The following is a 24,766-nucleotide window of genomic DNA, read 5'->3' as shown; positions in this document are numbered from 1 at the left end:
CGGATGAACGTGACGAGAGCGACAATGAAAACGATCCAACATCGGATGAAGCAATTCTGAGGCTATTCAACTCCGACACCGAAGGAGATGATTTCAGTGGTTTCAGTGCACAGGAGGAGGAAGATAGTGACCAATGACTTTCTTGGTAGGCTACTGTTTACTGCAATTTCAAAATGTTTTGTGCCGTGTTTCGTTAAATCCTATTTATTTTTGTTTCAAGCCGTGTTTCGTTAAAGCCTGTGTAAAGTTCATTTGTTTCAATGTACCGGTAGGCACCTGCGGCTTATAGACACGTGCGGCTTATTTCTGTACAAAAATAATAATAAAAAAATTCAGTGGGTGCGGCTTATATCCAGGTACGCTTAATAGTCCAGAAATTACGGTACTCATTTTGGACCCAAAACTGGATACTGATCAAGAAACCCAATTATTTATATATTTTTCCTAAACAGGAAGACATCTCTTCTCTGTCAGAGATGAACAGAGATAGAAAGACAAAGACAGAAGTCTGTTTTTGACATTGATACAAAATGTTATTGACAGAAAAAATCTGCAGATACCTTGGCGTCTGACCTGTTTCCCACCACATACTAGGGTGGCCCCCTCCTTGACACCTGCACGGCAGTATTCTACCAGTTTATCCATGTGGGCTTTATGGTTTTGGGGTCCATGGTCTGTGGAACGGTCCAAAGGATCACCAATCTTCATCTTCTCAACCTCCTCAACCTGGCCAAACCAATATTACACAGCGAAAAACATTTAAATACAAGCTGAAGCACGACATAACTCTACAGTGAGGGAAAAAAAAGATTTGATCCCCTACTGATTTTGTACGTTTGCCCACTGACAAAGAAATGATCAATTTTAATGGTAGGTTTATTTGAACAGTCAGAGACAGAATAACAGCAAAAGAATCGAGAAAAACGCATGTCAAAATTGTTATAAATTGATTTGCATTTTAATGAGTGAAATACGTATTTGACCCCCTCTTAATCAGAAAGATTTCTGGCTCCCAGGTGTCTTTTATACAGGTACCGAGCTGAGATTAGGAGTACACGCTTAAAACCCTGTAAGACCCGATTTAAAATTTCAACCTTTAGCTTTCCAAAAAACAGATTTGCAAATAAGATTATTTTTTGAACTACTACATTTACATAACCAATGGGTCCTATTGTCTTGCCTTGCAATGCTATTGGATAAATTTGGTCTTTCAAAATAAATAAATGAGCAATTAAAGAGCTAAAGGTGACATTGTAATTTTACAACAAGGGGTCTTACAGGGTTAAAGGGAGTTCTCCTAATCTCATTTTGTTACCTGTATAAAAGACACCTGTCCACAGAAGCAATCAATCAATCAGATTCCAAACTCTCCACCATGGCCAAGACCAAAGATCTGTCCAAGGATGTCAGGGACAAGATTGTAGACCTACACAAGGCTGGAATGGGCTACAAGACCATCGCCAAGCAGCTTGGTGAGAAGGTGATGCGATGACAGTTGGTGCGATTATTCGCAAATGGAAGAAACACAAAAGAACTGTCAATCTCCCTCGGTCTGGGGTTTCATGCTAGATCTCACCTCGTGGAGTTTCAATGATCATAACAACAGTTAGGAATCAGCCCAGAACTACAAGGGAGGATCTTGTCAATGATCTCAAGGCAGCTGGGACCATGGTCACCAAGAAAACAACTGATAACACACTACGCCGTGAAGGACTGAAATCCTGCAGTGCCCGCAAGGTCCCCCTGCTCAAGAAAGCACATGTACAGGTTTGCCAATGAACATCTGAATGATTCAGAGGAGAACTGGGTGAATGAGTGTTGTGGTCAGATGAGATCAAAATCGAGGTCTTTGGCATCAACTCAACTCGCTGTGTTTGGAGGAGGAGGAATGCTGCCTATGACCCCAAGCATACCATCCCCACCGTCAAACACGGAGGTGTAAACATTAAGCTTCGGGGGTGTTTTCTGCTAAAGGGACAGGACAACTTCCCCGTAATAAAGGGACGATGGACGGGGCCATGTACCGTCAAATCTTGGGTGAGAACCTCCTTCTCTCAGCCAGGGCATTGAAAATGGGTCGTGGATGACAATGACCCAAAACACACGGCCAAGGCAACAAAGAAGTGGCTCAAGAAGAAGCACATTAAGGTCATGGAGTAGCCTAGCCAGTCTCCAGACCTTAATCCCATAGAAAATCTTTGGAGGGAGCTGAAGGTTCGGGTTGCCAAACGTCAGCCTCGAAACCTTAATAACTTGGAGATTATCTGCAAAGAGGAGTGGGACAAAATCCCTCCTGAGATGTGTGCAAACCTGGGGGCCAACTAAAAGAAACATCTGACCTCTGTGATTGCCAACAAGGTGTTTGCCACCAAGTACTAAGTAATGTTTTGCAGAGGGGTCAAATACTTATTTCACTCATTAAAATGTAAATCAATTTTATAACAATTTTGATATGTTCTAGATTTTGTTGTTGTTATTCTGTCTCTCACAGTTCAAATAAACCTACCATTAAATGTATAGACAGATCATTTCTTTGTCAGTGGGCAAACAAAAAAATCCCTCACAGTATATTTACAAATGTAGGCTGGTAGAGACTGTCGACTGTGTTGTTTTCTAAATCAGTGTTTCACCAATAGAAAATCAGGTACTTGCCACTCTCTTCAAATAGTGGTCGTGGATGGTGTCTTCCACAAACAGCCTACCGGCCGCAATGCAGTTTTCACCCTTGTTAAAGAACACAGAGCTCATGCCCTGAAGCACGTACACACTGGTCAATGTACAGTCCAGCACTGGTTGATGCAATGAAATGTAGGGTTTGCTGTAGGGCTGAACGATTTTGGAAAATATTCTAATTGCGATTATTTTGACTAATATTGCAATTGCGATATAATATGCAATTATTATATGATTTATTATTAATAAATATAGATGTATACTACTGATCTCCAGTCAGCAACATAACACACAAAGTTCAGAAAAATTAAGGAAAACATACCGCCTGTATGTCTTCGAAAATATTTTGGTAAATCAAAGCTAAACGTAGGCTGATAACATGTGCGTTGCACTTTCTTAACTAAAGCTAGCTAGCTACCGTTTTGGAAAAAAACTTGCACTGTGGGGACTGTCGGAAATATTCAGAACTCGTGCATCTAAAGGTTAAATCCAGACATCCCAGGTCTCCTGGAAGTTCCGGGATTCTCCCGCATTTCAATAGCAGCTCCCTGACGCCCGCAAATGCTAGACAATCTCCCGGAAATCGAGGATTTTGTATTTAGAGCGAGCGAGAGACTGTCCAACGGTCATTTCTGGTAGAGAAAGGTGCATTTGTGGTGGGGGTTTGTGGTGTTTTTTTAGGGCTGAATTAGGTTGGTGGTGTTGCCCCGTGAGGTAGCAACGTTAGCCATGCAGGTTTCGCACAATACTTGACACTGCGCAGCATCTGTTTTTAAAGGCAAAATTGGCAGTGTCTGTAGTGTCAGGTTCTGTCGAGCCTGAGGCCGTCGTACAGGTCAAGGTAAAGTGTAACGTGCAAAGTTGATCCTTCGTCTGCAAACTGCGTTACTCTCGTGTGTCACATGACCAAAGTAAAATCGCAGCCTTTGCGATTACAAAATCTTGTTTTGTCACATCGAAATATTATCGCAAATGCAATTAATTGTTCAGCCCTAGTTTGCTGTAAATATTATTCTGGATTTGCACTGACCATGCGTACTGCTTTGTCCATATCACAGTCACTAAAGATGATAAGAGGCGATTTACCCCCCAGCTCCAACGATACTTTTTTCACATTGCTAACTGCACAGCTGTGGGAAGGAGAAGGGTATTTAAGTTTAGGTTAAGTGAATAGAATTACTACCATAACTGTTCCAGTTGGTTTTTGCCATTCTGCAAAAAAAACTGTGCAAATTGGCTCAGTGGTGGTACTTCTGTTTTCTTAACCTGAACGTTCACACCTCTGATTAAAAAGAATACATACACAAAGACAAAATTGGATGCACATTCACTTATTGGGGTCAAGGTAAATCTACACCAGTCACCAAGCTGAGAGACTGTTTACCTCTTCATGATATGTTTGCCAATTTCCGTAGAGCCAGTGAAGGCCAGCTTGCGTACATCAGGGTGGTCCGACAGACGCTGGCCAACCAGAGCACCTAATGTACACGTGGACCATAACTATCTTCTAGTTTACTTGGATAAATGTAGCACCATAGATATAAGAGGTTTTCAGTGAAATAGTGTGTGTGTCTATACCGGATCCAGGAAGTATGTTGATAACCCCCTTTGGGAATCCCACTCTGGATGCCAACTCTGCAAACTTCACAGCTGTCAAAGGTGTCACCTAGTGGCAGATATTAAAATACATTCATACACAGGATCTTCATTATAAAAGACAGAAACTCAATTAAAGGACAAGCTGTCGGCACTGGTGTAAATCTAACAAATGTTATGTAAAGCAGTCGTTGCTACATGACTTCACTGGTTTACCCCATTGTTGTAGTCTAGAATGCACCACTACCCTTTACCCTCCACAATGTATGCTTTCGGAATCTTTCCACACTGTAATGGTTTATAGATGCAGTAACCTGAGCTGGTTTCAGGACTACAGTGTTGCCAGCTGCCAGACAAGCAGCAGTCTTCCAGGCTAGCATCATCAGAGGGTAGTTCCAGGGGATCACTATACCACAAACTCTGAGAAAAAAATGTATTATGAAGATATATATGGACAACTGTGAAAAAGAGATATAACCACTTAGGTTCCCTTTAGGGATATGTTTAGGATGCATGTTTCTGAAACTTGCAGTGAATGTTAAAATGAATGCATGAAAGTGAATGGCTTATATTTGTGCATTGCTATTGGGTCGTGTGAATGCACATTGTTTACCATACATTGATTTATTTGTGGTGGCCCACATCTGTGATTGACAACTGACAAGGGAACTTCCCTCAGAGAAGGAACGTTTAGACCCGATCCCAATGCCAATCACAGATTCACAGACTTTGAGGCGCATTCTCACTAAGGGCCCTATCTTGCACCCAGCGCAATTGACTTTGTCAACGACGCAAGTATCATTCCTAGTTTGAACTCGACGCAAAGCGGAGTTTTCCCTCCACAGACGCACGTCGGTAAATTAGGGAATGAATTTGCGCTCCCGGGGGCGGTTCAGCGAAAAAAGTAGGCGTGTTCTGGCGCAAACGTTCCCTGGTGCTATTTTGCAGTTTCAGAAAAACAATTCCGCCACTGACCAGGAAAAACGTAGTCTAAAGTCAATGGCGCGTTATTCAGATGCTATTTTAAGGGCGCAAGCTTGGCCCGTGTGCACTGCTGGCGAGGCCAGGGTCTTCTTTCTGCAAAGCTACGTTACATTGTTTTGATTTATGGCGTGTTACATTTCTTCAATGATTATAAAAAGATTTTCATGAGAAATCTGTATGTATGTGAACTTGATTTGTAACAATTGTGGCAATTTCCTCCCATGCCTGTTTAACCGAAGCTAATTTGGGTGGGTTTCTTCTCCCATCTCCATCAGAATCAGAATTCGGTTTATTCGCCATGTAGCCTATGTTACACAAACACGGAATTTATTGTGGCAGGAAGGTGCAAACAATAAACATACATGGGTCTTAAATTAAGTTAAAAAAGTACAATAGTTAAACTAATTCTAAGAACTAAACAATTAAAAAATATAACAATTAAAAAAATTAAATATATATAAAACTAAGAATAAGAAATTGAATGAGCAGCATGAGCGGGCAATTTAGTGCAATGAGAAAACTGCTCTGCCTTTCCCATACAATGTCACTTCTCTATCTATCTATTACGGCCCTGACTAGAACGTCGGTCTCCTCGGCTGTGAACCGCTCCTGGCGTGCGCCTGGCAAATCCGCCGTTATTAGCAATCCGGAACAAGCGCTGCTCTTAAAGGGAATGTGACATGACGCTCTGATTGGTTTATTGCACGTTACGCCCAAACCACACCCATTTGTAATGTAGCTACTTCAGACCAACCTATTTTAGATTTGCACCAGGCGCAAAGTCATTTATCCCGCCGGCAAAATAGCAACCGCGCCAGAGTCCCGCCCACAAAGTTACTTGCGCTTTGCGTTTTGATACTTGTGTTTCAGATCGTTAAAATAGGGCCCTAAGTCTGTAAGGGCTTAGGGCTGTCCCACTGTCAAATCGCCAAGTGTGCGAGGGCTCTTTCGCAGAGATTTTGAGCCCTTTAGGCACCCTTTTCATAAGTCTGCATTTTTGCAGACTATGGCTAAGTGATTTTCCCACAATTCACAGCGTTGTGATGTGAAACACGAGGGTTACCAGGGGAAGCCCGGTAGCGAGAGAAAAGTCCCGGCAAACCCGCCTCATAAAACAAGAAAGAAGAATAGTAAACAAACAAGCATGGAAGGAGCTAAATATTTGATTCATCAACATTACTATTTTACCGATAATGCAGAAAAGTGCTGTCCTATTCCAATTTATAGCATTTTGAGCCCTTGCAGCCTCTTGCACGCAATCAATTACTAGGTGACGTCAAGTAAGTCTGTGAAGGTTCAGGGCTTAGGGTTTAGTTCTCTGCACAAATGTTCAAGTTCAATATTCAAGTTAAATATAATAATATTCATAGTTAAATACATTTGGCAAATATAAAAATATGAGTTAATGTAATGAGTAATGTTTAGGTTTCATGGGAAAAATTAATGCTAAAAAGTGACACTGCATGCTTAGTGCGCTCGCATTACTTGATGAAGGCCCTATGTACAATCACATCAAACTAGAGCCCGACCGATATATCGGCGGGCTGTTTTTTTTTTACTTTTTTTTTTTTCAAAGGACTTTAAGTTTCATATCTTAAGTTTGTATTTTTATACATTTTATGTATCAGAACTTTAATATATTTTAATGTTCCTCTGTTCTGATGTGAAAATAAAACAAACAAGTTTATTTTTAAATTGCATTATCATATTATTTTAGTGAGGAAATAATAACAGGAGTCAGATGGCTGAGTGGTTAAGGAATCGGGCTATTAATCAGAAGGTTGCCGGTTCAATTCCTGGCAGTGTCAAATGACGTTGTGTCCTTTGGCAAGCCACTTCACCCTACTTGCCTCTGGGAATGTCCCTGTAATTACTGTAAGTCGCTCCGGATAAGAACGTCTGCTAAAAATGACTAAATGCAAACTACAACTAACTAATGTTAGGGAAATCAGTTTGTTTTGTTACGCATTTCTGGATAAAAAAAATATATATATTATATCGGCCTATATCGGAATATCGGATTTTTTTATCACCAAATATTTGTATCGGTATCGGCCTTAAAAATCCTTTATCGGTCAGGCTCTACATCAAACCGATATTAGGACCCATGTTTGGGCTAAGTCTGGCTCCGCCCCTGCCTACCACCACAAATAGAATCTAATTCTGTTGGAAACACTGATGCACAAGTGTGTCTGTTGTGTTTCTCACCCTATTGGTTCTTTCTTGGTGAAGGTGAGGTTATGATTGGGCCGAGCCTGGTTGATGGGGATGGTGGAGCCCTGTAAGAGGAAGACAATGTGATTAATACTACTGGTACCACCTCCATTACCCATTCAGCAAATGACAACTTAACACGAGTCAAATCTAAGTATTATCCTCTGATTGTAAGGGAATCTAAACTCAACACATGATTATTCAAAGATTTTACCCTCCTCTCCCGTCTTACCTGAATCTTGTCACACCAGCCGGCAAAGTAGCGAAAGGACTGGATGGACATGCCCACATGGGTCTTGACGGCCAGGGTGTAGACGGCCCCGGAGTCCAAGGACTCAATAGTTGCCAACTCCCCCTGATGCTGCTCCATGAGGTCAGCCAGCCTGGAGGTCAGTAGGGTCAATGGTTCAAAACATATACAAACTAAATAGAATGCACTTAAATGGGTAAATAAATAACTGTAAAATTACTCACTTATACATGAGTCTGCCTCTGTCTCTAGAGTTCATCTTGCCCCATTCACCCTTCTCAAAGGCCCCCTTAGCCGCAGCTACAGCTTTGTCCACATCACTGACTTGAGCGAGAGATACGTCACATATGGCCTACAAGTTAGAGAAACCGAAATGATATCAGAGAATAAGTGTAAATTATGGCAACACTACTTCTTTCTCTTACTTTTGTTTCCTCCCTCTCTTTCCCTACCATTCCATCTGTGGGATTGATAGTCTCGTAGGTCTTCCCTCCCTCTGCATCCACAAACTGTCCATTGATGAAGAGCTGATGAGGCATCTGAATGGTCATATTGTTGATGTTCTTCTCCACCTTGGGTGCAGTGGAGACCCACACACATATATTAAATAACTGTAATCCAGAATCGTTTTTGGTTCAGTGTCTTTTTAAGCTTTTTGGACTATAAGTTTGAAATGTTGTGTATCAACCAATGTGTTCCTACTGTGGTTTGATGTCATTCTCATAATGATGGGAAAAACTATTTTGCAAACCAAATGCTGCAACGCATGACGGTATGTGATAATGCCGACATGATAACTTGTAATATTGCTGGTGATAATGCTAGCAGAATGATGCAATTGTAATTGATGATAATGCTGACATGATAATGTTCAGTACCACTCACATAGTCCACAACCAGCTCCTCCTTGCTATCCTCTCCTCTGAGCTTCCTCACACACATCTGGACAAAGTCCTGGAAGGTGGTGGCCATGTAAACGTCCTCATTCTGCAACAGGCAGCTACTGGCCCTCAGCTTCACCTCCTCCACCAGCCTGCAGATGGAGAGTCAGAGAAGGACAAATGTTCTATATTCTCAATGTTATGCTGTTATGGCAGTCTTAGTGTGAAGGCAAAAACAGCTCTGTTAAAAATAGTTAATGCCAGTCTTAAGATTTAATGTGTCCAGCAGAATCACCCTACCGACCAGGTAGTGAGGAAAGCTCGTGGGGGGGGGGGGGGGGGGGGGTATTGTATTGTTTTGTACGGTATTATGTATGCCATAAATTGTTTTGTCTGTATGCTGGTCTTGTTGCAGAATCAACTGGGACATAAATACATGAAATTAAATAACATTGATTGGGGTTTATATTGGGGTACCTCACATGTATAACCATATGGTTCTGGAGGAGACTTGGAGGAGAGATAGAAGTGATGAGTGAAAAGCAAATAGGATTGGACAGTGGTTGGGAGAGTTGAAAGAGAAGGAGCTAGATGAGATGAGGTAGAAGGGGTCAGTAGAAAAGTGTTTACAGTACCTGACCACATCCATGGAGGCAGCACCTGACTTGAAGAAGTCAGTGGAATCTTCAATCTGGACCACGTTAGTTAGAATGCTCTTCCACACATCCTTTCGGAATACAATAATCATTAATCCCATTAATGTAATCTAAAAGTTATTTAAACTCTTTATCAAAAGCAAGCAAAGGGTATACATCTTCATTGGAGCTGCCTAACCTTGGTAGTCTTTGCTAGACATAACCACCACAAAGACAATGATGTGGGGGGTACTGATGATTTAATCTTTTTGATCTACCCCAGGGTGAAAAGAAGAGATGAGCTAGTTAGCAGGCTCACCCGCATCTGACCAGCGAAGGCCTTCTCCTCCTCAGTGAGCTGCACAGCAGCACTGTCTCCGGATTTGAAATACTGCGATGCCGCTATCATCTTCCCATCCTCAAACTGTAAATTTTTTACCAGCAACTACACACAGGTAAGATAAACACACACAAACACAACACATTAAATATTGCTGTTTCTTATATACTAGTGTAATAATTGGACCAATACGCTGTTCTTATTGGTCCAGAAGACGTTCTCTCGGTCAATAAACTGCAAATGTTTACTCCTCGACAGGTCTGCAAACGCCTTTGTAAACCGAGATTTGTTAAAACGTTTGTTAACCGAGACCGTAGGTCGAGGTTTACAAACAAATCGTTTGAGGCTACAAAGCGTTTGCTGACCTGAATTCGTATTGTTGTAGTATATAAGAAACCAAATGTTTACTCCTCGACAGGTCAGCAAACGCTTTGTCACCTCGATTTGTTAAAACGATTTGTCAAATCTCACAAAGGTTTACAAAGGCGTTTGCAGACCTGTCGAGGAGTAAACATTTGCAGTTTATTGACCCATGATGACTAGTGACAGGTATGGAGGTTGAGGTGTCCCTCATCCCCTACTAGCAGCAACACTGTAATATTGCAACTCTGTGGATGGTGCCGAACCAAGCTTTCGTACTCTAAATTGGATGTACTGCTAACATCATTTCATATGTTGCAAAGGACCAATGCTAAGAGTGTAGGCGAAAACAAGCAAACTGCTGCCATTGCTCTTTTTGAATTAAATATTTTATTAAAAACTAAAAATCTATTGGAAATGTTCTTAAAATTGTATATGTACTATACACTCTGCAATACATTTTCATTTATTCATTTAGCAGACGCTTTTATCCAAAGCGACTTCCAAGAGAGAGCTTTACAAAGTGCATAGGTCACTGATCATAACAACAAGATAGCCACAAAACATCGCGAGTAGCCAAAACATGAAGCACACATTGTGAACAACCAAAGTAAGTGCCAAAGGGAAGAACCATAAGAGCATGTAGTTAAACAAGTTACAATTAAACAACATGAACCGCTATAAGTGCAAGTGTACCTGTGGAAAAAGCAAGCAACAATAATAAAAACAATATATCACAGCGAGTACAAAAATTTAAATCAGTTACCACTAACCACAAGAGCAACAAGTCTCTAAGCAAGAGTCATTGTGATCCTTGAGGAAACTAACATCGGGTCAAGCGAACCATTCCTAAGTACCGTTGTACTCCCGGAACAAGTGCGTCTTGAGCCTTTTCTTGAAGGTGGAGAGACAGTCAGTGTCTCTGATGGAGGTGGGGAGTTGATTCCACCACTGGGGGGCCAGACAGGAGAAGAGCTTGTGTTGGGACCGGGCGGTCTTGAGCGGTGGGACCAGCAGGCGGTTGTCTGAAGAAGACCGTAGGTGACGGGTGGGGGTGTAAGGCTGCAGGAGAGACTTGATGTAGACGGGTGCAGTCCCATTCACTGCTCGGAAGGTCAGTACCAGGGTCTTGAATCTGATACGGGCCATGATAGGTAGCCAGTGGAGAGAGATGAGGAGCGGGGTAACATGGGAGCGTCTGGGTAGATTGTAGACCAGGCGGGCGGGTTGCACATGCTGGGAGACCAGCGAGCAGCGAGTTGCAATAGTCCAACTTGGAGAGGACAAGTGCTTGGACTAGCAGCTGGGTGGAGTGCTCAGACAGGTATCTCCTTATCTTCCGGATGTTGTAGAGGGTGAATCTACACGACCGGGAGACCGCAGCAATGTGGGCCGTGAGGGAGAGCTCGTCGTCCATGGTAACCCCAAGGTTCCTGGCAGAGGATGAAGGGGTCACCGTCTCAGAGCCCAGGGTGATTGAGAGATCGTGGGAGATGGAGGGTTTAGCCGGGATGATGAGAAGTTCTGTTTTGGCAAGATGTCTGTGAGGCAGGCCTCAATCCTAGCTGAGATCCCCGGATCGGTCGGCGGGAACGACAGGTACAGCTACGTGTCGTCAGCGTAGCAGTGGTAGGAGAAGCCATGGGAGGTGATGATAGCAGCCTTCTTAACAGCAACCTTGCATTCACAGCACAATTTTTGTTGAGGTGCATCCAACTACTGTGAAAGGAAAGAGTTTGCCAGCATCAAGCTGTTTGTGGAAAAAAATCTTTCTTCTCTTTTCTTTGGCATCGTTCATGGTCCCCTTGTTCTCCTGTGATGCCTTCTTTGTATGTAAATAAACACATGGTTAACGACACCCTGGGGGTATTCCATCAACGTCGCTAACGAAAGCCGCGCTTACATGAAAAAGCCTCGCTTAGATAAACGTCAACTTAGACTTAAGCCTCAAGCTGTTCCACTAATGTTCCGTTCCACTAACAAGCAAAGCTAATTGAAGCTAGACTTGAGGTCCGCGCGCACACGGAGTACCAAAGCAGCCCAGATCAGGTGATCGTCGAAAATAAGGGTTATGTCACAAAAAGCAGAGCGTAAAGCAGCAGAACTGTGTTATTTTCAGCAGCGTAACTGGATTTTCTGAGTTATCCTGAAAAAGTGCAATACTGCCGCAATTAACAGGGCAAGGGAGACGATCTGGCAAAACATTGTTGACCGTTTAAATTCGTAAATTGTAGGCTTACCAAATCTACTTAAAAATATAGCTGCAAGCAGAAATTGGGGTGGCCAAGCAGGTCAGATGACCCAGAAGAAACTTTTGACATCCTCAGAAGAGGATTCCGAGTACACGCAGCAAGTTTGGCGTGAATCCATCAAAGATTTGCTGAAATATGACACAACTTTCTATTTGGCGGCTCTGCTGCCGATTTCGATTGGCTGTACCGGACGGTTTCGAAAATCTAAAATCATTTTGATAGTTTGTGTGAGGATTCAAATCAAATCAAATCAAATTTATTTGTACAGCCCTTTTTACACGCAAGCATGTCACAGAGGGCTTCACATACGCCCATAGAACTGCCCCTCAACCAACCTAAACCCTCAAGGAAGACAAGGAAAAACTCCCAAAAAACTCTCAACAGGAGAAAAAAAATTGAAGAAACCTTGGGAGGAGCAATTCAGAGAGGGATCCCCTCCTCCAGAGACGGTTGGTGAGAGAGAGGAGCAGAACACAGGCTAAACATAGTCATACAGTGTCGATGGTCTAATTGTCGATGGACTAATTAGCTGGTCGGCTCCATGACGCCGGATAAGTAGGGCGCGTGAGACTGTTCACCAAAAGAATGAAGGGGAACCAAGTAGCCTCAACTTTTATCTACGGTACTAATGCTTTTATCTACGGTACTAATGCTGAGGGCTCACTGATATCGCTGTCTGTACGTGTGATGACGTTGTGTCAGAAAAGTTAAAGATGTAACTCTTCATCCTGTATAAGAGAGTGATACTGTGTTCAGTATTCCTGGTGTGCAAAGAGAGGCCTACCTCCAAATCTGAACTCTGGGTAAACATACAATACCCTTATCTTGGAGCTGAGGACTAAGAAGAGGGGGGTTTGTTTGTTTGTTTAACCCTTTGATACACAACATGGGTCTAAAGTGACCCGGGAGAGTTAACATTTTCTATATCTTCGCAAAAAAAATATTTAATCATTCAGTATTCCAGGTATTCCTCAATTAACTTGTTTTTGGTCATCACAAGTCCTTATTTAAATTTTTTCTTTCTTACTTTTGGAATAAAAATAATTTTTGTAACACTACCCCTCTAATGCAAAACATGGGTCTAAAATGACCCGCATTCATTTCCTATGATATTTCATGTATGGCTGAGTGTGTCTTTGCCATATCTTTAGAAATCATCTAATTTCATAATTTAATATTCCAAGTATTCATTAAATATCTAGTTTTTTATTGCCACAAATACTTATTTTCCTTCTTTTTTTCTTAATTTATAAACAACCATTGTTTTTGTGTTACTACCTTCAGTTTACAGACATGGGTCAAAAATGACCCATATGTATTCCTATGGAGTTTTATAGGAATTTTTGATATTAGTTAATTTTTGCAACTTGGAACATATTTACTGTGGATAACTATTCACCTGTCACACATTTCACAACTCAACACAGCTGCTTTTAGGCTGGGAGATGTTCACAAGTGACATTATTGATGAGGTCCTGAAATGCAACAACTTTGAGACGAAGAGCTGCAACAGCAAAAGGGAAAGAGTGGAGAAGTATCAAACAGGAATTCATGGCCTCTATCAGTTTGACCCTCCTTGCAGGGGAGGACAAGAGCCTAGATGTGGCTTTTTTGGATCCAATTGCAAAATCCAATGTATAGCCACCATGGGGCTAAAGAGATATGATATCACCAGCTTGACTTTTGATGACAAGAGGCCTGGCTAATTGCAGAAGACGGTTCATTCCCAGTAACTTTGTCACCAGAGATGAGCAGTGTGTGCCATACATGCCCAGCAAGCCAGCAAAATGTGGAATTAAAATATTCTGGATGTGCGATGTGAGGGTCCCATATGTGGTAGACTGAGTGTTCTACCCTTCCAGTGTCCCTCTGACTGGAAAGCTTATTGACAAAAACCTGAACATTGTGGGGACTCTTCACCAGAACAAGCCGAACATACGAGTCACAAAGACATCCAAATGAAGGGAGATGCCAAGTTCCACATTTTTTCATGGTCATGTTGCCATTTAATTTGGATTCAATGGCAACATGACTGGTGAGCTATGTGCTGAAGAAGGGAAAGGCTGTTGTCCTTCTGAGCACCATGCATGATGGCAAAGCAGTGGATGACAACCATTTTGTGATCCAGTACTGTAACAAAATAAAATCAGGAGTGGACACAATGGATCAGATAGTTTGCACCTACTCATGTAAGTGGAGAACACGGAGTTGTCTGGCACAATGTGCTGGATGTTGCTACCCTCAATGCCTACACTAACTTTTACAACAACACCATGATTAAATGGGTGGTGTGACCAAGCAGCAGTTCATCAAGGAGCTAGACAAGGACCTTGTCATGCCACATAAGAGGCGCATGAAGGCCAAGTCACAGCTCCAAAAGTATATTAAAGAGGTGATGGAAAGATGTGGAGTAAAAACTAAATGCAACTACCACCCAGCCACAAGAAGAGCTCTTATCATCAAACTTTATGAAGCTGAGGATATCCTCAAATCTCTTTAGCCCCATGGTGGCTTTATACATTGGATTTTGCAATTGGATCCAAAAACTCTCCCGCAAGGCCACATTTAGGCTCTTGTCCTCCCCTGCAAGGAGGATCAAACTGATAGAGGCCATGAATTCCTGTTTGATGCTTCTACACTCTTTCCCTTTTGTTGCTGCAGCTCTTCATCTCTAAGTTGTTGCATTTCAGAACCTCCTCAATGATGCTGTCACTGATGAACATCTCCCAACCTAAAAGCAGCAGGGTTGAGCTGTGAAATGTGTAGCAGGTGAATAACTATTCACAGTAAATATGTTCCAAATTGCAAATATCCAAAGTCTCTATCAAATTCCATAGTGAATCCATATGGGTCATTTTAGACCCATGTCTATAAAATAGATGTAGTACCACAAAATGTTTTTTGCTAAGAATGTAAGAAAGACAACAATTAAAATATTGATTTGTGATTCTCAAAAACAAAATAAAGGAATAATTGGATTATTAAATAATGAAATGAATTGATTTTTAAATATATAGCAAAGAAACACTCAGCCATACATGAAATCAGAATCAGAATCAGAATCAGAAAGGGATTTATTCGCCATGAAAGTTTGCACAGACAAGGAATTTGCTTTGGCAAATTTCATAGGAAATGAATGCGGGTCAATGTCATAGGAAATGAATGCGGGTCATTTTAGACCCATGTTGTGCATTAAAGGGGGTAAGCATAGCTTGTGTATCAAAGGGTTAAAGGCCATATGGCAGGTTAAACACTACTGTTGATTAATGGGTACATGAAGCACTCGAGATATGTATATCATTTAAAATATCTTCAAATGGTGTCTCCAAATGGTGTTAAAGACCAGTTTTTGGTGTTAGCATTAGCATATTATTAGCGCAATTCGGCGATGACGTGACGTTGGGGAGTCATGGAGGAGAGTAGCCTCAGCCTAGTACTAGAACTATGGCGACTGACAGGGATGAAGAAGAGGTGGCAAAAAACACTAATGTGTATGATGGCCCGCAGCTGTATAATTTTGAACCAAGTAGACATGAGAGGGCAAATGAGGAATTGCCAAGACCTTATGGCTGTCAAAGCCAATTAAATGGATGGTCCGAGGAGAATGAGTGGAGAGTTGGTGAAGTGTCCTGGTGAGCTGCTATCGTTTAGCAACGCAGCAACGAGCTCTGGAGCTAGTCTCCGAACAGCAGTGCACATATACAAAACATTTTTACTGTCAATGAATAGCACCGAGTGAAAGTCAACGTTTTCTTGATATCTAGTGACAGTGATCATTCAGGGCCTGACATTAACTTTTTGAGGCACTTGTCCTTTGGACAAGTAGCCCTACATTTACGTTTCACTTTTCCATGCACAAAAGTCATGTCCGGGTAAAGATTGTGCCTTTGACCAACAAAGATGAGCTGTAATATTATACAAATGATAATAATTGTTATTTTTTTTATTTGTTATATTAAACAATTACACAATTTCTGCAGAATGAAAACACTTTCTTTTATGTAGGCTACTGTATTGCAGCTTCGTCCCAATATCTCTACAGACCGTGCAGCTAATTTAATGCTCAACACTTGAACGGGGCTTATTACTTAAAAGAGGACTTATTTACTGTGTCTTCTCAGTTACACGATCAGGGCTTGGAAATACTGTGACTTGCTAAAGAAAAAAATCCTTGTGTCCCGGACAATCATGTTGTTAGCTGTAGTTCAGTTAAGTAAACTAGTACTACCAGCAAACTTATCTTAACTCCTCAAAAGAAGTTTGGAAACGTTATTTTGGTCGATTATTCCTCCCCTTCAATAATACCAATTGGTATTGTATTTTATATCGTTGTAAAGCCTGATTATTCACCTTTACAACGAGGTACAACGTTTCCGAACTTTTTTTGAGGAATTTAGATCTAGAAATATAAGACATCATGCTAGCGATGGGCTAGCTATGGGCTAACTTGCCAGTCCCATCTGTAAAATCCCCCCAAGATCATCCCTAATTAACTATTTTCCCCGACGTAAACACATTTCGATTAGATGTCCCACGTTTAGATGGTACTAGCAGAGCCCATATAAGACATTCTCTGGTACTAGCCTAGTGTTTATTTCTAATCGATTTCAATGGTCTCAAAGCGGGCTTTGGTCTGTTGTCTCCCCAACGTGACGTCATGCAATGCATTGTGGGGGAAAGAAGAATCATTGCAAAAATTAGCTACTTTTTCATATTATATTCCGTTTTGTGACACCCAACAACATCAAATACAATGGATAACAGTTTAAATGTGTATTACCAACAACCAAATAGCGCAAATTCGTTGGAAAAATAAAGAGCTAGAAGGAAGACTGAGGTCTGGTGACCATTAGCTTGTCATCTAGTGGGGGTAGGGTTGTTGTAAATGTCCATTGCAAGGGACGCACTCACACATGCGCGCCAGGTCTATGCAAGGGAGCCAATGAAGGAAGAGCCATGGGACATTTGCATGCCTTTGTTTTAACCAACCGACTGTCAAGAGCGGTTCTGTTTAAATAGGTAGCTAGCACAACATGCTAGCGGACAAACTTTATAGCACCATGTCCAAGCTCCAGATGGGGCTTGGACAGTGGCAGAGTCTGGCCATTTGAAGGGCAGGGGCGTAAAAATTACAAGGGCTGCTACTGCACGACATGGGGTCTCATCAGTGTAACACCCCAAGTGTTGTCACAGCCTCACTTTGGGAAAGCATTCCCTAGTGGGCACATTGGGTCTCATTCACCAAATGTTCTTAAAAACTAATTTGTTCTTAAATCCCACTTAAGCAGTTTTCACAAAGATTCTGGCATTCACCAATGTTTTCTTATTTGGGATTTGTTTTTAGGTAAGAACAGAATTTACGCACACCCAAGAGCACTCTTACACACAATTGAGAGCTGACATGTTTGCGCAAAATAAGTACCTGCAAACAATTCTGCTGTTTAGGAACACGTCATGAATCACACGTGGACTTTTCTTAGGAACTTTCTTAAGAACAAATGTAAGAAATAACTTAGGAAGATATTGGTGAATGAGGCCCATTGTAGGGGAGACTGTTGGGCACAGCATCTAAGCCGTTCCATCCGCATTCTCCCTGGAGAAGGCTCCGGCGAAGGGGAAGCGTGTTTCCAGTGCTGCTGTTGTGCTGCCAAATGGGGGGCATACCCGAGGAGTGAAATTTGCAGGTACGGACGTGAATCACGTTCATATTTTCTCGGTGCACTGACCTGTTGGACAGGCGTCTGATCGATTGCGGGGAGTAGGTTTGGACATGTTGTGCAAATGCAAATGTGAACGCCTTCTCAGGTTAATAGTAGTCAACAATAATCGGGGCATTACGAGAAACTTTGCTTCACAAGCCAGAGTTCGCTAGATGGCCTACTTTAGCCTAGTAGTGTTACTGTTTTTATACTATCTGCCCTGATTGTCACTGCTTGACTGAGCCAAACAGAAGTGCTTGCTGATTCGCGCTGTTGTTTAATTGGTTGTTAGCATCGTGGAGCAGACAGCTCTGTAATCTAATTGCTCGCATTTGATGACATTTCATTCAATTCTGAAGCAGCGGTATTGATGAATATAGCGGAAATACTGGAGCACATCAGCCTAGTGCCATGTGTCTAAAGTAACAATGGAGACTTTAAACGTTATCGGTTAATAGCTTACACTTAACTAGGGATGCGTTGATAAGATTTTAACGATTCCGACTCCTTCAATTCCTGCTTATTGATTCGATTCCTTATCGATTCTCTTATCGATGTTCCCCTCTACAGCCAACTAGGTCTGTGCGTTCTGCACCCCCCCACACACACACACTCGTTCTAAACGAATTTCTCAAACTGGCTTTGACTGGCCCTGAAATGAGCTAATACCTACCACCTCTAGGCCTCTTCAGGCCTCTGTTTTCAAAACAAAATCTAGTCGGAGATAGAAACTTTCAGTTTCCTTGTGTTCAAGCTTCTATTACTCAACACCAGTAGGACTTACAGGGGTCCTAACAACAGGGAAAATAACTTCAGTGTCACCTTTCAAAAGAGACCATTTACATGCATGTACTCCAAATGGTTCAACAACAGCTTTCAATGTACTTTGGGTATGTTGTTTAGGCGTTTTCAGGCACATTTAACAGGACTATTAAAAGGTTAAACAATTAAAATGCTAAGTTTAATAATGGATTAAAAATCGATATGCTCAGTTTAATAATGCGACACGCGAACGTTTGCTGATAACACACGGCACCCCGATAACGTGAAATGATCAATAAGATTAATACTAATGGGAGACGAATGCCGGAGCTAAAATGTATGCGTCAAACGACGGGACAGAAGATAACTAGATCGACTACACACAATAAAGGCAAATTGCTTCACACAGTAACAAGTGGTTGTGATCACTTTTGAGCAGTTTAGCTCTACCTTAGATAGAGATGAAGCGCGAACGTTAGCTGCGCTGCTGCATGCATCGAACACATGACATTCCAGTAACTTCATTCCATGCTGTGTGTTCAAATGCTTCTTCATATTTGTAGTATTTCCTCCCTTCGACGAAATAGACTTTTTACACGCGTTACAAGTGGCGTTGTTGTCATTTTGTCATGTGAAATACAACCAAACTTTAGAATGCTTCTTTCTAGTTGCCATGTTTGCGGCATGCGCAAACTTTTATAGTTTATTCAGACATTCGCGTGTCCCATTATTAAACTGAGCATATCGATTTTTAATCCATTATTAAACTTAGCATTTTAATTGTTTAACGGCACAGAGAATCGTTAACAGAATCGTTAAGGAATTTTGCTAACGATTTCAAGGAATCGATTCACTGGGAACCGGTTCTAAACAAGAACCGGTTCTCGATACCCATCCCTACAGTTAACCGGATAATTTCTGAACGGCAACAAATCGATTAATGATAATTCATGAACATCCCTAGCGGGAATGTGTCCTGTGGAGGAATGAAATCTATGATGCTAATCTTTGCTGCTATGTTCTATGTCTGTTAGCCTACATTAAAGACAACCAATACTTCAGCTATACCAAAATGTGTAATGACAATGCTGAACATTTAACAATCAATGCTTCAGGTGAAATAAGTAGGCTAATGATAATGATAATGATGAATATGTATATATATATATATATATATATATATATATATATATATATATATATATGTCCACAAATGATTGTGCACCACAATGTGACTGTCAGAGAGCGCCGTTCTCAAGAAATGTGTCCTTTCGTGGGAAGAGGAATGCAATAAGTCAGCATACTTTCACATTAAAATCCTATGACTCTGCCTGGCTTCAATAATCTTATACATACTGTGGTGCGTTCTCTATGAGCCCTCTGCCCGTAAACATGTCTGTGCTGTGTGCTTTCATGGTGCATGGTTTAGAGTCCCGAAAGCTGCAACCATTGTCCATAAAAGGATTGGTGGCAAGTGTCCAGTTGTACGTTCGGTGTGCGGATCCTTCATCATGCAGCCTTTCCGGGAAGCCCGTCTATCCGTCTTGTCATGAGTGGTGCACGGAAGCAGCGGGCTGAAAGCAGATAAACGTCTCTCTATCACTCTCCCTTAGTGCACAACTACTGTAGTGTCCGCTCCGAGACAGGGGTGCTTCGTGCTATGTCGGCACCCTGCTCGATAGTGTTTCTCACGGGTTTCTGCGGTGCGGTGAATATGGCTACATGCCCCTCTAGATGCGCTACTTTCAATCCGTTATGCGATCTCACCATGCATGTCCGATTTCATAATGGGAAGTGGGATGTTCACTGTTATACGGAGTAGGGCCTACTACAAAACTGATGTGACATGTAAAGGCACCCCCATTGTGATTGTCCAAACTAACTACCTTTGTCCCCTCTCCCTCATGCGCCAGTACCTGCTATACCGCCCCCGGGCGACACCTGATGAGCCTGTTTACCAGTCACGCAGCCGGCAAGGCCACGACCAGATCGTGGCTCACGCAACGCCACAGAGTTCTGTGTGAACGCTGTGACCTGTCCCCGGAGCTGTATACGGCGCATTCCTTCCAGATCGGGCTGGCCACCTCTGCTTCTGGTGTCCGTGTCCGCGCTGGACATCGTGGAAGCGCTTGAGAACAGAGAATGTGACTGTCGGGCAATGTTGCACAGCTGGTACAATAGAGGCTTGCATTGGATAATGCTCAGTGACTGTCTCTACTCTAGGCATAGTGCTCGAGGTGAGCAAGCGCTCAAGCATAGCGGGTCTGAGACCTCCGGCGACCAATGTGGTCCGCATGTATCCCGGATCCATGTAAATCCATGGATAACACAACGCTCATTCAAAATCGGTAAAGCTTAGGGGCACTGTTTGCCCTGGGCTACACTTGCTAAGGTTAAGCTTGGCTCATCCTTGGGGTTGCCGATGGGCACTAGAGGGCGGGTCTCTAGAGGTATATTATCTGCCTTTTATGGATGAGAAGGCAACTAATGTGGTCCGCATGTTTCCTGAGGCTGGGTGGCTTCGTACATTGCAATGCTAGTATGTCTCTTCGGATCTCCAAGTAGCCGTGGTGATCCGCAGACGGGCTCTGATGCGCTAAGTAGCCATCAGAATCCACAGTGTCTACATGGGGATATCCGTTAAGATGCCTTGGACTTCCAGGGAACAGCGGATGCTCCGCTGACACATTTGTCTCACATCCTCATGTAACATCCTGTGGTGGAAATTTTGAATATAGTTACAATGTATGTGTTTTATATATATGTAATGTAATGAATTGGGGCTTTGTAGGACGCAAGCTTTGTAGAATGTATGTAGCAGTTGGTCTTAAGGTATTTATGGTGTTGTTTTATGATGCCTAACTAAAAAGCCAGAGGCACGGAGGTTGGGGGATTCTTGAGTTCCCGTGGCCTAAAGGGAGAAGTGTAGATGGATCAGTTGATCTAGCAGCTCTGACCTTTTGGCCAAGGAGATTGTGTCCTGTGTCCTGTTTGTGTTTCATTAAGGGTATCTTTACTATCCTCATTTAGAGAAGGAGCTTGGACATCAAAGAACTGTGGGACACTTGATGTGGAGTCAAACTGTCACTGAGTAGTGCTGGCCAATCACAGAGACTGCTATATTGATTGATTGAACATCTTGAAGATCCTATTTATATAAGGCAGGGCTTTATGGTTGTTCTCCATCACTCTACCGAACGACCTGTAGCACGTCCTTCAGTCATGACTGATCACAGAGTACTCTGTTCATTTTTAAGTTGTACAAACTAAATAAATGGTATTGTAACTACATCTTTTGACTATTCAGATCTACACAGTGCCACTTGAATTCTGCCATTACATTTTGGTGGCCAGTACGGGTATCCTCGATCGGTCTACGGCGTTCAGCAGGCAGCTCCCCTCGGCGAATTAATCCTCCGGCTAAAAGCCACCTTTTTTCCATGCGTGAGACCAGGGGTCTCCGGCAGGGCCGGGGGGGGCGCCCGTTGGACGTCTTGTGGCTGACGCGGGATCCTAAAAATCCGGTGAGTTATTCTTTTTGGTCACTGTGTGATATTGAATTGTCTAAATGTGTGTTGTTTAGGCTATTGCCAATAATTCGGTTAAGTTAGTAATGGGGTAAGGCCGGAGGAAAACGTATCCTTTACATTGAAGTAGTAAAAAAGCATGCAAGGTTGCGTTGACGAACGCATAAAGGGTAATAATTCGCACGTGATAAGAAAAGAGTAAGAGAAGAGTAAAAAGTAACCAGCTGAGTTTTACGAAAAAAAAGAAGTTAGGAAGTACAGAACGCAGGCGGCCCGTCTGGTCTACAATCGACCCAGACGCTCCCATGTTACGCCGCTCCTCATCTCTCTCCACTGGCTACCTATCATGGCCCGTATCAGATTCAAGACCCTGGTATTGACCTTCCGAGCAGTGAATGGGACTGCACCCGTCTACATCAAGTCTCTCCTGCAGCTTTACACCCCCACCCGTCACCTACGGTCTTCTTCAGACAACCGCCTGGTGGTCCCACCGCTCAAGACCGCCCGGTCCCAACACAAGCTCTTCTCCTGTCTGGCCCCCCAGTGTTGGAATCAACTCCCCACCTCCATCAGAGACACTGACTGTCTCTCCACCTTCAAGAAAAGGCTCAAGACGCACTTGTTCCGGGAGTACAACGGTACTTAGGAATGGTTTGCTTGACCCGATGTTAGTTCCCTCAAGGATCACAATGACTCTTGCTCAGAGACTTGTTGCTCTTGTGGTTAGTGGTAACTGATTTAAAATTGTTTGTACTCGCTGTGATATATTGTTTTTTATTATTGTTGCTTGTCTTTTTTTTCCCACAGGTACACTTCCACTTATAGCAGTTCATGTTGTTTAATTGTAACTTGTTTAACTACATGCTCTTATGGTTCTTCCCTTTGGCACTTACTTTGGTTGTTCACAATGTGTGCTTCATGTTTTGGCTGCTCGCAATGTTTTGTGGCTATCTCGTTGTTATGATCAGTGACCTATGCACTTTGTAAAGCTCTCTCTTGGAAGTCGCTTTGGATAAAAGCGTCTGCTAAATGAATAAATGTAAATGTAATGTAAATGTATAGGCCTGTGAAATTTCAAAGTAAAGGTTTGAGTTTGTAACGCGCGTGTTCATGTTTTTTTTAATATGTTTTTTGAGGTTAAAAGAAGTGAGAGTAACTTAATGGTGTCAAATTAACAGCTATATACAAATTACAAACATCAACATTTTAATAATTTTTCTTTTGTTTGATTATTTGTAATTTACGAAAATATTTAGTAGGGGTATATTTTCATTGAAAAGTTGTGAAGTTGGAATTTAAGGGTTTTAGAAAAGAAAAGCGGTAATTGTGTCTTTATTTTCCTTTGTTGGTTATTGTTCAATTGTTCCGTTATTGTTCAATGTGGTCAAATATGGATTGTAATTCGAAAATTAATAGGGCTAACGATGGTCTGGAGGCAGAATTAACCTGTCCAAACATCGATTACATGAAACAAAAGTATGGTAACGATAGCTTATTGCAAATGCAAATATGGATTGATAAATGTGGATTTTCGAGTGTGGGGTCGTTTTGTTTTAAGGACCTTATTGATTGGGAAATAAGCTTGTGTAGAGAGAAATTGATACATGATTTGAAAAAAAAAAGAGAAAAAAAGAGATTTTAGCCTGATTGGAGGCCTTTTTCTGATTGGATGGAGGCAGGTAGAGTTAGAGATAAAGAAATACTAGGACAGAATAGTGTGGGGAATTTTTCATCTATTTCCCCACAGATTCACGATTGAGATTTTCTGGCTGTTCCGCAAACAAACTTCGCCGTCCTATTCATCCGCAGCCTGGAGGGGTTTTGCGGCAGGATGCGCAGGGGCATGAGGTTTTGTTGGGAAAGCGAGAACAGACTAGTAGTAGTAGTTTATTTGAACATGTAAAAAAATTAAATAAATACAAATATATATACAGACATGCATACATATAAAACTTAAAATTAAAATGACAACTTAATAAGGTCATGTACTTCTCAGCATAATCTTCAAAAATTAATATAAGTTATTCAAATTAGAAACGAACGTGAATTCAGACATTTGCCATTTCTCTACGACTCAGGTGTCTTCTGACAGACGGTTATATCTAGGATAAGTCAAGAAAGCAGGATCCTGGAATTTGTTTATAGATTTGCTTTGGATTCCTGCAAAGATTGTGGCTTGTGCTTTGACTTGCACTTTTGCCTATACTTATTATTTTGTGTTTCAAAAGAAGGAGAGGTTAAAGTCCTCCGGTACAAAAGGGTTTGAGTCCCTGAACGAGTTTTTGTGTTTGGAATAAAGAATATTATAGGCTTGGTTGGTATTGCTTCTGTCTCAAGGGACAGCACTGAGTTACGGTTGATCAAAGCTAATGCAGAGCTGTTGAAAAACATGTAGGCCAACACGATTTTCTAGGAATGATCAATCCAAAATGCGTGGTTTAATTGTGGGAATTTGGGTCATTATGGACGTGAATGTCCGGAGATGTGTCATCACTGTTGAAAGTTTTCTGGAAACTGGGGGCGAGCCTTCGCAAACTAGAGTGGTTCGTGACCGGAAGTTGAATGAGTTCCGAACTGGTGACATATATTGTTT

The 24,766-nt window shown here is 42.0% G+C and overlaps 1 protein-coding gene across 2 annotated transcripts in view; it reads right to left on the bottom strand.

The window, feature by feature from the left end:
* Nucleotides 1–24,766, bottom strand: part of aldh1l1 (aldehyde dehydrogenase 1 family, member L1) — a 50,785-nt gene that overhangs the window by 6,494 nt on the left and 19,525 nt on the right. For both annotated transcript variants that reach the window (XM_067228538.1, XM_067228595.1), the window contains exons 8-20: nt 9,553–9,678; nt 9,234–9,325; nt 8,603–8,750; nt 8,170–8,289; nt 7,942–8,069; nt 7,700–7,850; nt 7,462–7,532; nt 4,584–4,689; nt 4,252–4,339; nt 4,058–4,151; nt 3,704–3,803; nt 2,653–2,751; nt 561–726 (exon numbers count right to left, since the gene is read on the bottom strand). In XM_067228538.1, the coding sequence (XP_067084639.1) occupies nt 561–726; nt 2,653–2,751; nt 3,704–3,803; nt 4,058–4,151; nt 4,252–4,339; nt 4,584–4,689; nt 7,462–7,532; nt 7,700–7,850; nt 7,942–8,069; nt 8,170–8,289; nt 8,603–8,750; nt 9,234–9,325; nt 9,553–9,678 (1,489 nt within the window). The remainder of the gene's footprint in view (nt 1–560; nt 727–2,652; nt 2,752–3,703; nt 3,804–4,057; nt 4,152–4,251; nt 4,340–4,583; nt 4,690–7,461; nt 7,533–7,699; nt 7,851–7,941; nt 8,070–8,169; nt 8,290–8,602; nt 8,751–9,233; nt 9,326–9,552; nt 9,679–24,766) is intronic.

Source organism: Osmerus mordax, chromosome 1 (assembly GCF_038355195.1).
Source record: "Osmerus mordax isolate fOsmMor3 chromosome 1, fOsmMor3.pri, whole genome shotgun sequence".
In the NCBI taxonomy this organism is placed as follows: domain Eukaryota; kingdom Metazoa; phylum Chordata; class Actinopteri; order Osmeriformes; family Osmeridae; genus Osmerus; species Osmerus mordax.
The sequence above is the reverse complement of the archived record's forward strand: the minus strand, read 5'-3'. Positions and strand labels throughout refer to the sequence as shown.